Source organism: Amblyraja radiata, chromosome 23, assembly GCF_010909765.2.
Source record: "Amblyraja radiata isolate CabotCenter1 chromosome 23, sAmbRad1.1.pri, whole genome shotgun sequence".
Classification (NCBI taxonomy): Eukaryota; Metazoa; Chordata; class Chondrichthyes; order Rajiformes; family Rajidae; genus Amblyraja; species Amblyraja radiata.
Window position 1 is genome coordinate 5,367,033 of NC_045978.1, and position 14,353 is coordinate 5,381,385.

Genomic DNA, 14,353 nt, shown 5'->3' on the forward strand with positions numbered 1-14,353 from the left:
GGATTAAGAGGCCATGATTGAATGGCAGAGTAGACTCGATGGGCCAAATGGCCTAATTCTACTCCTATGACTTGTGAACTTGTGAAGTGAAACCTATTTATTATCACTGATACTAAGAAAGCTAATGATAAATCATTGCGTTGACATTAAAATGTAATGGTATATAATTGCATCATGTGGAATGGGATTGGGGAAACGTGACTAATATATAATGATTGATAGTCAAACGCCCGTACGTTTTAAATCTTTATTTATTTTATTATCTATTTTTTAATTTCTGCTGTCACTTTAAGGAGGTTTTCAAAGACGTTGGCTAAGCCCAGGATGGTAACAGCTTGAACTGACCACAGCGAGAGAAAAAAAAGGGTGGGTCCCAAAGATGGATAGGTTCCAGCATTTATTTAGAAATGCACGATTCCAAATATAAAACGTCTGTTTTGTGAGCTCTACTTCCACTGCAGGAAAGTCACAGGACAAGTCGGACCTGTTGCGATCAGATTCTAGAATTAAAGCACCGGGGCGCAAAGACAAACTTCTACATCAACGCACACACAGTAGCCACAGCAAGAAAGCAGCAAAGAACCAAATCCACATCAAAAATGCAGTGGTTTCTTCTGCTCTCCATTGCAGCTTTTCTACTGATTATTCTCTATCTTATCCGCAGAAGAAGCAGGTAAGCCGAGCAACTTTAAAATGTGTAATTTATTTCCCATCTTCACCGAGAAATAAGGGAATGTTTGCATCTGCATTGGAATTTAAACTCCAGAGGGCTTACAGGGATCGCTTATCATACATTTTAACCAGAGGGTAAACAACAAGGAATTATGTTGTATAAATTGATTAAATGTTTTTTAATGAATGTGAAAGTAAAAGAGGAATGTTAAACGGGATGAAATTAAAGAGGAATATGTCGCGGGATGAAATTTTAATTTATGATGTACTGATGCAAGTTTTTCTGATACTCAAACTCACAAACTTATGATGTGTAGGTGTTGGATGTAAGGACACTCAATATAACTAATTATTTTCAAGAAGCCACCTAGTGCTGTTCTTGCGTTAACTCAATTTGAAATAAAAACGTATTGCTTTATCTCAACCCGTGTAGTATTTTGAATCTATTGGATCAAATATACTCGATATACAGAAGAAATCTATATTATATACATTATCAGTTTATTTATTCATGTGTGTATATATTTATGGACACACTGAGCTGTTCTGTATTCGTGCCTACTATGTTTTGTTGTGCTGAAGCAAAGCAAGAATTTCATTGTCCTATCATAGACACATGACAATAAACTCTCTGGAATCTTGAATCTTGAAGCAAAACATTTTATCCGTTGTAACTCAGTATTATTTCTTATTTAGGGGAGGTCCTTTGTTAATTAATTTCAAATATACTTATTCGTTTTATGTTTCTGGCCATTGTTTTATTATAGATTTCCAACTAATGGGGTAAATACCATGAGTTGTATGAGGTGAAGATGTGGTTTTGTGAGCTGCTGTCTTTTGCATGTGGCATGTAATATATATTAATATTCTTTGGGGTATTAAGGTATATTTCTTTTCATTAAAAAAAAGCTGAGATCACAGCTATGTAACAATCGAGGAAATAAGGCTGGAGTAACTCAGTGGGTCAGGCAGCATGTCTAGAGAAAAACGAATAGGTGACACTTCTTCAGACGTGTGGGTCTGAAGAAGGGTCCCGACTTGAAACGTCGCCTATCCTTATTCTCCAGACGCGTTGCCCGATCCGTTTAGTTACTCCAGCACTTTGTGTCAATGTTTGGTGTAAACTAACATCTGCAGTTCTTGGCTTCAATAATGTACGGTGTAAAACTGCCAAAATGCTTGAAATTCCCATTGTGTCATTCGATCCGGTGAAATGAAGTGCACGTCAAATACCTTCAATGATTGCAGTTCGTACCAGTACGTTCTCCAGTGTGTTCAGTATGTGGTGGGAGATATGGGAGTCAAGCATCAAATAGCTATAAACAAATACCACAGATCCTGGGGAAAATATCAGGAGGAGAGGAAGAAGAAGGGTCTGCGGAAAGGTCTCGACCTGAAACATCACCCATTCCTTCCTTCAGAGATGTTGCCTGTCCCGTTGAGTTACTACAGCGTGTTGTGTCTATCTAGTGGATGAGGGAACTAGCTGGAGAGGGGGGTCTGTGGGTGCCATGAAGATGGAACTAAAAATATTGAGTGGGATGTTTTTCAGATCATAAGGTTACAAATAACAGCAGCAGAATTAGGCCGTTCGGCCCATCAAGTCTACCCCGCCATTCAATCATGGCTGATCTATCTCTCCCACCCAATGCCAATTTCCTGCCTTCTCACCATAACCCCTGACACCCGCACTAATCAAGAATCAGTCTTTGTCTCCCTTAAAAATATCCATTGACTTGGCCTCCACAGCCTTCTGTGGTAAAGATGGGCTTGAGGGAGCTCTGGGACTGAAGCAATGGATACATGGGAGGTTGTACTGGTGGAAACAGAGCTTGCTGAGGGGGTTGCTGCCATATCTTGAGATCTGGTGTAAGAACTACTATTGCCCAATGTGCCATCAGTAACAGTAAATTACCATTCAGTCATGAAATAATGGGCACAATTCTAGCACGGGTTGAGTCTTCTAGATTCCCCTTGTATTAATCATCCAGTCATTTATACTCTTGCATCATTTGATAAGAATTAAGTCTATGTCATTGGAAAGGATGTTGAAGTGTATAATGTGAAATCAAATTCTTGTCTTATACACCAGAACAATTCAATAGACAATAGGTGCAGGAGTAGGCCATTCGGCCCATCGAGCCAGCACCGCCATTCACTGTGATCATGGCTGATCATCCATAATCAGTACCCCGTTCCTGCCTTCTCCCCATATCCCTTGACTCCGCTATCTTTAAGAGCTCTGTCTAGTTCTCTCTAGAAATCATCCAGAGGACCGGCCTCCACCGCCCTCTGAGGCATTCCTAGTTTACATGAAGGTAAGCAAGTGGCCAAGTGTGATTCACCGATACACTGACACTCCATTGTCACATGTGCCTCGGTACAATGGAATTCTTTGCTCAGTTCAGTTAATAAACAACAGTCACACGTCAGTGTCAGAAAAGCTTTTGTAGCGTGCTATCCAGTCACCAGAAAGACAATGCATGATTACAATCATGTATTTACAGTGTATGGATACATGATAAGGGAATAACGTTTAGTGCAAAGTAAAGCCAGCAAAGTCCGATCAAGGATAGCCTCAAGGTCACCAAAGAGGTAGATAGTAGTTCAGCACTGTTCTCTGGTTGTGCTAGGACGATTCAGTTGCATGTTAACAGCTGGGAAGAAACTGTCCCTGAATCTGGAGGTGTGCGTTTTCCCACCTTTTGCCAGATGGGAGAGGGGAGAAGAGGGAATGGCCAGGGTGCGACTCGTCCTTGATTATGCTGCTGGCCTTGCCGGCCTTTTTGCATACAATCCACAAAGTATTTAGTGAACAAGCGAGCAATAAAAACGATACTGTCATTGAATATTTTTTATGAGCATTAATAACTTGATGCTAAAGAAAAGTGCGTTATTCTGCGTTTTTCAAAGAACTGCTCCACATTCCCAGTTGAAATGGATCTGACCTGTTCTCGTCAGTTACACAGATATGCGGAAATTCCACAGCTGTTTTAAGATCCCCACCTCACCACCAGCACCCTCTCTCTAGACGCCAACTCTAAGAGGGGTGTGAATTGCCTGAGAAAACCTCTTGTGTTATGTGTGTCTTGGAACAGAAGAATCATGTGTATTACCTAATCATTTAGTTCAGTTCAGTTCAGAGATACGCTGTGGAACCGGACTCTCTGGCCCACCGAGTCCGTGCCGACCATCGATCGTCCATTCACTAGTTCTATCCGACACACTAGGGACAGTTTACAGAGGCCAATTAAAGGGCCAGTCCCACTTGTCGACTTTTTTCGGCAACTGCCGGCGTCATTGACTGGCGTATCAGGGTCGCCGAAAGATTTTGAACATTTCAAAATACAGCGGCGGCAAAAAAAATGTTGCGACACTTGAGGAAACACCGCGCGTCAATGCGTCATCGCGCCGCGCCACGCCGCAACACACCGTGACTTTTGTGGTGACCCGATACGTCAGTCAATTATGCCATACAGACAGCACCCGTAATAATAATAATGGATGGGATTTATATAGCGCCTTTCTAATACTCAAGGCGCTTTACATCGCATTATTCATTCACTCCTCAGTCACACTCGGTGGTGGTAAGCTACTTCTGTAGCAACAGCTGCCCTGGGGCAGACTGACGGAAGCGTGGCAGCCAATCTGCGCCTACGGCCCCTCCGACCACCACCAATCACTCACACACATTCACACACATTCACACACATTCACACACAGGCAAAGGTGGGTGAAGTGTCTTGCCCAAGGACACAACGACAGTATGCACTCCAAGCGGGATTCGAACCGGCTACCTTCCGGTTGCCAGCCGAACACTTAGCCCATTGTGCCATCTGTCGTCCCTGTAGCCAGGATCAAACCCAGATGCCTGGTGCTGTAGGCAGCAACTCTACCACTGCGCCACTGTGCCACCCTAATTTTAAACATAGACTTGCCTTTGTTTAATAGCTACCATTATCATAACAATGTTTAGGCAATATTATTAAACAGTCATTACTTTGACTCATCAAGGCCAATTATCATTGATCAATGCCTTTTATTTGGCAATGTAGAAACAAGGAACTGCAGATGCTGGTTTACAAAAAAAGACACAAAGTGCTGGAGTAGCTCGGAAGGTCAGGCAGCACCTCTGAAGAACATGGATAGGTGACGTTTTGGGTCAAGGCCCTTGTTCATACTCGGCCTTGAGTATGAAGAAGGGTCCCAACCCAAAACATCACCCTTCAATGTTCTCCAGAGATGCTGCCTGACCCACTGAGTTACTCCAGCACTTTGTATCTTTTATATAATGGTACAGGAGGGCAACTGATTGCTAATTCAGATGCAATGAGGCAATTGGCTTCCTTCCGAGATATATGATTCCTTTATTCCATGGGAGGTGAGTGAAATTCTTCAAGTTCCTATTGTGGAGAATGTGAAATAGATTTAGAAAGATATGGACAATAGACATTAGGTGCAGGAGTAGGCCATTCGGCCCTTCGAGCCAGCACCACCATTCAATGTGATCATGGCTGATCATCCACAATCAGTACCCCGTTCCTGCCTTCTCCCCATTTCCCTTGACTCCGCTATCTTTAAGAGCTAGCGTTATCCGTTGGCCCTAAGAGCTAAATTTAACTCTCTCTTGAAAGCATCCAGAGAATTGGCCTCCGCGGCCTTCTCAGGCAGAGAATTCCACAGATTCACAACTCTCTGGGTGAAAAGGTTTTTCCTCATCTCTGTTCTAAATGACCTACCCCTTATTCTTAAACTGTGGCCCCTGGTTCTGGACTAAAAAGTGATAGCAATCAATTGAAAGGGTTGAGATGAAAAGCGTTCTGCTTGCAAGATTTCAAATAGCTTTCAAATACCATAAGATGCTTAAAGGATTCAAAGGATTAACTGAAAGGTCAAAGTGTTTTAAGGGTGATGGAGCTCACCAGCCATTGTGTGCAAGGATGTCTGTAGATTAGGTACACAAAATTGCTGGGGAAACTCAGAGGGTGCAGCAGCATCTATGGAGCGAAGGAAATAGGCGACGTTTCGGGCCGAAACCCTTCTTCAGTGTCTGTAGATTAGATTAGGTTGTCACTTAAACACATTTTTCTTCATTTTCAATGCCTTGATGACTACTTTGTCCTTTGTTATCATAGGGCAAGTACACATGAAACGTAGGCTTATCTGGCATTGAAGCTCAAATTTCCAGTTTTCCAGAAAACTTACTTTGAATTTTTCCATTTTAGAAGAATAATGAGCACAAGAACTAGTTTAACTTGTATATCCTATCACTTGGCATTTCACGAAGGAGCATAAAAGCATTGGGCGTGTTCCATTATATCAACTATAACATAATGTCTTCTTATAAGTTAATGATGACATTAAGGTGCCACAGTGGCACAGCGGGTAGTGCCATCACCTCACAGCCACAGAGCCCGGGTTCAATCCTGACCTACAAACCTGTACCTCTTTGGGATGTGGGAGGAAACCGGAGCACCCGGAGGAGACACACGCAGTCACAGGGAGAACGGGCAAACTCCACACAGACAGCATCCAAAGTCAGGATCGAGCCGAGTTGTGAGATGTGTAGGGAGGAACTGCAGATGCTGGTTTAAACCAAAGATAGATACAAAAAGCTGGAGTAATTCAGCGGGACAGGCAGCATTTCTGGATAGAAGGAATGGGTGACGTTTCGGGTCGAGGCCCTTGTTAGGGATAAGGGAAACGAGAGATATAGACGATGATGTGGAGAGATGAGGAACAATGAACACAAGATATTTAAAAAAGTAACGATGATTAAGGAAAACGGGCCATTGTTAGCAGTGGCCCAACAAACCCGACACCCTACAAACAGCTAACAATGGTAGACAAAAATGCTGGAGAAACTCAGCGGGTGAGGCAGCATCTATGGAGCGAAGGAAATAGGCAACGTTTTTCCTTCGCTCCATAGATGCTGCCTCACCCGCTGAGTTTCTCCAGCAATTTTGTCTACCTTCGATTTTCCAGAATCTGCAGTTCCTTCTTAAACAAACAGCTAATAATGGCCTGTTTCCTTTGTCATCGGTACTTTTTTGCGTATTTTTTATTCATTGTTCTTTATCTCTCCACATCACCATCTACATCTCTCGTTTCCCTTATCCCTAACCAGTCTGAAGAAAGGTCTTGACCCGAAACGTCACCCATTCCTTCTCTCCAGAGCTGCTGCTTGTCCTGCTGAGTTACTCCAGCATTTTGTGTCTATCTTCGATTTGTGATGGTAGTTTGTGTCATGATGACGAAAGCTCCTGCCAAGTATGGTATTGACTCTAAAATCCTGGCCAAGTTGGGATTGGCACAGTACGGATGTGTCTAGTCTAATGTTCACACATGGGACAGTCCTGAAGCCTGAAATTGGACGCCAATGGTGTCAAGTCAAGTCAAGTTTATTTGTCACATACACATACGCGATGTGCAGCAAAATGAAAAGTGGCAATGCTCGCGGATTGTGCAACAACAAAAAAAACAAAAAAAAAACTACAAAACAGGACAGAACAGAATCAGTAATTACATATTTGTGAGAAAAAACCCAGCAATTTTAAATAGACATGACACAACAGTAAATTGGTACTGTAAGTTAGTCCCTGGTGAGGTAAGAGTTTACACTGGTTATGTAGCATTTATGTCCCGTTTATGTCCAACGGGCCATGTAGCATCTGTGGACAGAAGGGGAGTTGATGGATTGAAATGGAACCAATAATTCAGTTGTAGACCACCGGTTAGTTTAGTTTAGAGATACAGCGCGGAAACTGGCCCTTCGGCCCATCGAGTCTGCACCGACCAGTGATCCCCGCACACTAGCACTTTCCTGCACAATAGAGACAATTTTGCAATCTTACCGAAGCCAGTTAACCTACAAGCCTGTAATGTGGGAGGAAAACGGAGCATCAGCATAATTCTACCGCTTAGTCACTGTGTCGCCTAGATAATTAATGTGCATTTTCCAGCACGTCTTTGCCTTCGGCTGCACTTATATTTCATGAATCATTTTGAACTCCTTTGAAGTTTCTCAGACGTTTGAAAACATTTAAAATGGGCCAGGAGAAAGTGCCAGGGAATGATGCTCGAGAGACGTTGCCGGCTGGGAACGTCAGGAAATCCACGTCAATTAAACCCACACGGTCACACAAAGTATGTGCAGCAATGAGAAGTGTCCTGGTGTGCGGGCAATGATCCAAGCCGGGCAGTGCCCTTGCTTCAAGCTAATGACTCTGCATCTACACTGGATCAGACCCTTGACGGCGAAAATGGACAGATTAATGAGCAACATGTTAGGATGGTTAGGAAGGCTGAGCAGTAGACGCTGCCCAATGGTAGGAACAAGGAACCGCAGCTGCTGGTTTACGAAAGAAGACACGGAGTGCTGGAGTATCTCAGAGGGGCAGGCGACATCTCAGGCGAGCGTGGCTAAGCAGCGTTTCAGGCCGGGTCTGAAGAAGGACGGCACGGTGGCGCGGAGCATCGCAGCGCCAGAGACCCGGGTTCGATCCTGACCACGGGTGCTGTCTGTACGGAGATTATGCGTTCTCCCCCGTGACCATGTGGGTTTCCTCCGGGTGCTCCGGTTTCCTCCCACACGGGTACTTGGATAGGACCAGTTTGGAGGGATATGGGCCAAACCCAGGCAGGTGGGCCTAGTGTAGATGGGACATGTGGGTCGGTGTGGGCAAGTTGGGCCAAAGGGTCTATTTCCACACTATGTGACTCTATAACAGAGGCATTCACAACATCGATAGGCTAACATCACCTGTTCTCATGAGTTTTTGAACCAAAATAATCAGATGAAAATTCAGTTGTTTAAGAAAGAACTGCAGATGCTGGAAAAATCGGGTAGACAAAAATGCTGGAAAAACTCAGCGGGTGAGGCAGCATCTATGGAGCGAAGGAATAGGTGACGTTTCGGGTCGAGACCCTTTTTCAAACCCTTTTTCAGGTGAAAATTCGGAGTGCTTCAGCCTATATTGAGTAGGCTTTGAGTATTTCCTGGCCAAACCTGTTAAATATCTGAAGATAGACACAAAGTGTTCAAGTAACTCAGCAGGTTAGGCAGCTGGTCCACCTGCCCAGCTTAGTTACTCCAGCACTTTGCGTCTATCTCCGGTGTAAACCAGCGTCTGCAGTTCCTTCCTGCACACTGTTAAATGTCTGGGGGCAGGAGAAGCAAATGATCGCGGTAGCGGAATGTGGAGCAAATAAAAAAAACTAACAGAAGAACTCAGAGGGTTAGGCAGCAGCTGCGGAGGCAGAGGGGTAGTTAAAGCTTCAGGGCAAATCTCTGCATCAGGTGTGAGGTTGCTTCTCATTCTGGTTCTTGGAACTGTGGACAGGAATGAAGAAGGGTTTCGGCCCGAAACGTCTCCTATTTCCTTCGCTCCATAGATGCTGCTGCACCCGCTGAGTTTCTCCAGCAATTTTGTGTACCTTCGATCTTCCAGCATCTGCAGTTCCCTTTTGAACACAGGAATGCAGATTTGCTGGCTTTTGGCTTGCTGCCCCAAACATTCCCTCCACAATGTTCCAATCCCCACACTATCTTCTTCCCACTTCCCCTGCCTTCCGCCTCATCCCTGTTCCCGTCTGCAAGGACTTCCATTTCCATTACAATCCACCAACTTTTCCACCCCCCCGTCATTCCCTCTTTTCCATCACTCCCCATTTTGCTCCCCCATAATCTCCCACATTACTCCCCTCATCCGTTCCCCCACATCAATCATCCCCCACCTCCCCGTTCCTGCCTTCTTCCACCTCCTATCGCCCCTCCACCACTCGCTCCCCACCCACCTCTCCTCCCCGCACCACCACACCACTCCCACCGCACCCTCCTGCCGATCTACTCCCTCCCACGTCTTTGTTCCTCTCCACCTCCAGGCCCCCTCCCCCCCCCCTCCTCCTTCTCCACCCACCCCTCACCAGCCCGACCCTGACCAACACGATCTACCTGCTGTTGGTGCATTTCACTCGAGTTCTGGTTGAAGCAGGGCCGAAGGTGGACAAAAATGCTGGAGAAACTCAGCGGGTGCGGCAGCATCTATGGAGCGAAGGAAATAGGCGACCTTTCGAGCCGAAACCCTTCTTCAGACTGATGTTCTTCAGACAGATTCTTCAGACAGATTCATCAGTCTGAAGAAGGGTTTCGGCCCGAAACGTCGCCTACTTCCTTCGCTCCGTAGATGCTGCCGCACCCGCTGAGTTTCTCCAACATTTTTGGCTACCTTCGATTTTCCAGCATCTGCAGTTCCTTCTTGAACACTTAAGCAGGGCCGAGTTGAGCAATGCGTCCGCAGGCACTGATCCGTGCCTCACACCCATTGCATCTCACTGCCCCACAACGCCGTCAGGCAAAGGCGCCTGTCTGGAATATTGAAACTTCTCACGCAAACATCATGAGTGGAAACACATTGCAATGACACAATAATATGTTGCTGGCTGCACCCTCAGCAAATACTGACAGCTATGTACAAAAAATAGTCAGAATGGCCACATGTGTTATGGTTACACAATTTCACTTTTGCTCCAATAATGACTGGAAGAGGTAGTGATTCTACCAGTGGGATAGTTACACAGCCACACCCCCAGGAGACCAAGATGGCCATTGCTCTCTACAATTATTGTGTGGGCCACCTATGATATTACCAAGGTGCCAATACATTGGGAGGATGGTGAATCGGGTGATGGTTGTCAGCTCGAAACTATGAGGAAAGACAGTCGATACTTCGATCTCCATTTCACTGGATTGTCGCCTGGTAGAGTTGCTGCCCCACAGCGCCAGTGACCTGGGTTCAATTCTGACTTCACATGCTGTCTGCGTGGAGTTTGCACGTTCTCCCCGCGACCTGCGTGGGTTTTCTCCGGGATCTCCGATTCTCTCCCACGCTCCAAAGATGAGCAAGTTTGCAGGTTAATTGGTAAAGTTGTAAATTGTCCCCAGTGTGTGTGTAGGATAGTGTTTAATGTGCGGGGATCGCTGGTCGGCGCGACCTCATTGGGCTGCAGGGCCTGTTTCTGCGCTGTATCTCTAAATTAAACTAAATTAAACCGTGCCATCCAGCACCTTACCAGGTCCCAAATCTAACTATTCTTTTTGCAGGGGCTCTAGGTTTTAGGTTCATTATGTTTATCATGCTTTGTTTTGCATGTTCTCTGATCAGATTAGATCACGTCATACAAAAATACAATCAAGTTAAACTCAAGTGTAAGAAATAGAGCAATGGGGCAGATGCTGAGTGCAGAATATAGTTCTCAGCATTGTACAGTTTTGGTCTCCTAATTTGAAGAAGGACATCCTTGTAATTGAGGCAGTGCAACGTAGGTTCATGAGATTGATCCCTGGGATGGCGGGACTGTCATATGAGGAAAGATTGAAAAGACTAGGCTTGTATTCACTGGAGTTTAGAAGGATGAGGGGATATCTTATAGAAACATATAAAATTATAAAAGGACTAGACAAGCTAGATGCAGGAAAAATGTTCCCAATGTTGGGCGAGTCCAGAACCAGGGGCCACAGTCTTGGAATAAAGGGGAGGTCATTTAAGACCGAGGTGAGAAAAAAGGTTTTCACCCAGAGAGTTGTGAATTTATGGAATTCCCTGCCACAGAGGGCAGTGGAGGCCAAGTCACTGGATGGATTTAAGAGTGAGTTAGATAGAGCTCTAGGGGCTAGTGGAGTCAAGGGATATGGGGAGAAGGCAGGCACGGGTTATTGATAGGGGACGATCAGCCATGATCACATTGGTGTTGGCTCGAAGGGCCGAATGGCCTCCTCCTGCACCTATTTTCTATGTTTCTATGCTGGTTTACACTGAAGATGTCAGATGGAGAAGGGTCTCGACCCGAAGTCTGAAGAAAGGTGTCAACCCAAACTATCAGCTGTTCCTTTTCTCCAGAGACGCTGCCTGACCCGCTGAGTTACTCCAGCATGTTGAGTCTATCTTCAGCATTCTAGTGCATCAGTTCCACAGACAGGATCCAACGTCCGCAACGGGGTGGAGGTGAATCTGAAAGTACCCTAGCTCATGTAAGGATTGTTCAGAAGCCTGATGACAGAGGGGAACACACTAATGTGACTTGAGGAGCGTAAAGTTTCCAGACTCTTGCTGTGGTATATCTGCCTCCACCACCACCACCCTTGGCAGTGGGCTCCAAGCATCCACCCCTCCGTGTGTAAAAACAAACTCTCTCCGCACATCTCCTTTAAATTTTTTTTCTTTTTCTTTTTTATTTAGAGGCATCTGCATATCATAGTCCAAGCCAGTACAGACTTTGTTTAACGGTTACATATTAAATATCCAGGTTTACAGGGACCCAGTTACCAAAGTAGCTGGGATCCTCCTTTATCGGTTGCCTGTTGACATTGCCTCTAATCCTTTAAACTTTGACCCTCTTACCCTCTAGTCTTTGACATTTCTGCCCTGAGTAAAAGGTTCTGACTCTTAAAGATAGCGGAGTCAGGGGATATGGGGAGAAGGCAGGAACTGGGTACTGATTGGGGGTGATCAGCCATGATCACATTGAATGGCGGTGCTGGCTCGAAGGGCCGAATGGCCTACTCCTGCGTCTATTTTCTATGTTTTTATGTTTCTATCACTCTTCCCCTCAACCTCTCCCGTTTCAGTGAAAAGAATCGAACTTTGATTGACCTTTCCATGCAGCTAACCACTCCTAATCCAGCCAGTATTCTGGTATTCTGTCATTTCCCTGCAGTGTGTTTGAAGTTTGTGAATGTTTGTGCAGAACATCCAGAGATAGAGAGATTGCAATTCAAAGACATTAACCAGGGCTTCTCTGGCTAATGTCCTGATGAGACAACCATGTCATTCAGGGATGGTTCAGCTCTGACTCATGTACAACTGTGTAAACCATCACTCTCTGATTCTGATCCATATTGACTGGAATTTGGGCTTTTTACTTTAGACATTAGAAAACTAGTCCGTGCCAACCAACAATCACCCCGTACACTAGCACTATCCTACACACACTAGGGACAATTTACAATGTCACCAAAGCCAATTGACCTACAAACCTGCACGTCTTTCGAATGTGGGAGGAAATCGGAGCACCCGGAGAAAACGCACGCGGTCACGGGGAGAACGTGCAAACTCCACACAGACAGCACCCGTGGTCAGGATCAAACCTGGGTCTCTGGCGCTGTAAGGCAGGAACTCTATTGCTGCACCACTGCGCCTCCTGGGCCACTTCCCAGACTATGTACCATTGGATGTCTTACCACCATCGTTTGTGGAGTAGGAGGAGATGCAGGCCCCCCCTGCTTCATGGAATGGTTGTGGAAGAATTGCTTCAAATCATAGGTTTCGTTCCAACTGACCAACATCCGGGGTCCGTATGGGGCTGAATGAATTCCGTTTTAAGTAGAAACAAGGAACTGCAGATGCTGCTCAATACACAAAAGGACACAAAGTGCTGGAGTAACTCAGCAGGTCAGGCAGCATCCCTAGAGAACATGGGTGATGACGTTTTGGGTCGAGACCCTCTTCAGACCTTATAAAGTTGGTCTCAGATCACGTTTGAAAGATTCGTCCGACTGCTTGCTCCGGTTCAATTCTCGATACCAACAGAGATGACCTACCATTGGAACCATCTTTGCTTTTCATACACTCGCAAATTAATATCTGCTCCAAACCTGTTCCAGATTTGAACACAAAATTCTGGAGTAAAGGGCCTGTTCCACTTGGTGATTTTTTTCGGCGACTGCCGGCGTCATATCAGGGTCACCAAAAGATTTTGAATATTTCAAAATCCAGCGGCGACAAAAAAAATGTTGCGACGCTTGAAAAAATACCGCGCGTCGATATACGCCATCACGCCGCGTCACGCCGCGTCACGCCGCTAATCTTTCGGTGGCCTGATACGTCAGTCAATGATGCCGGCAGTCGCCGAAAAAATCGCCAAGTGGGACAGGCCCTTAACTCAGTGGGTGAGGCAGCATCTTTGGAGAAAATGGATAGGTGACGTTTCGGGTTGGGACTCTTCTTCAAACTCACTATTTTTTCCTAATTTCCCCACCTTTTCTGAAAGGTTTATTAAAACAATCAGGAGCTCAAACATTTGTAAATGTGTTTGCAATATTTTGAAAGATAGTAGCCTGACTATTAAATTATGCCTTGACTCTTTCACATTGCACATTTGGGAACCTATTCATGCAACTAATTTGACTACGTATTTCCTGTCTAATTTTTCCTTGCTCTGGGAATGCAGTTTCCATGCCAGTCATGAATTGTGGAGCATTTTGCTTTAGAAAATGCTGGCACGTGTTTTGAGGAGCCAACATTTGTTGGTAGGCACCAGAACCTCCAAGCCTTTAGTATTGCTTGCCCTACAGTAGTGTTACTTAATGGAGCGAGCTTCAGGTGAGTGTGAGACAGATCCCTTCACAAGTAGGTGATTACATGTCACACCGTATTCACCAAAGGTCTCCAAACAAGGAGACTCCTCTCACTGATCCCAGGCACCTGTTTCTAATGTAGGGCTGTATGATAATTCAGGATTGGCAGTGTAAGGCAATATTAAATCTGAAGAAGGGTTCCAACCCAAAACGTCACCTATCCATTTCCACCAGAGAAACCTGCCTGATTCAGCAATTTGTGTTCCATGCAAGATTCCAGCACCTGCAGTTTCTTGTGTCGCGACATTAAGGATGCTCGGTTCTATC

General features: G+C 45.3%; 1 protein-coding gene across 1 annotated transcript in view; it reads left to right on the plus strand.

Annotated features, from left to right (window-relative positions):
* Positions 1-383: 383 nt before the first annotated feature.
* ptgis (prostaglandin I2 synthase) overlaps positions 384-14,353 on the plus strand; it is a 59,464-nt gene continuing 45,494 nt past the window's right edge. Inside the window, exon 1 of the mRNA XM_033041430.1 lies at positions 384-673. Within this exon, the coding sequence (XP_032897321.1) occupies positions 600-673 (74 nt within the window). The 5' untranslated portion in view covers positions 384-599. The remainder of the gene's footprint in view (positions 674-14,353) is intronic.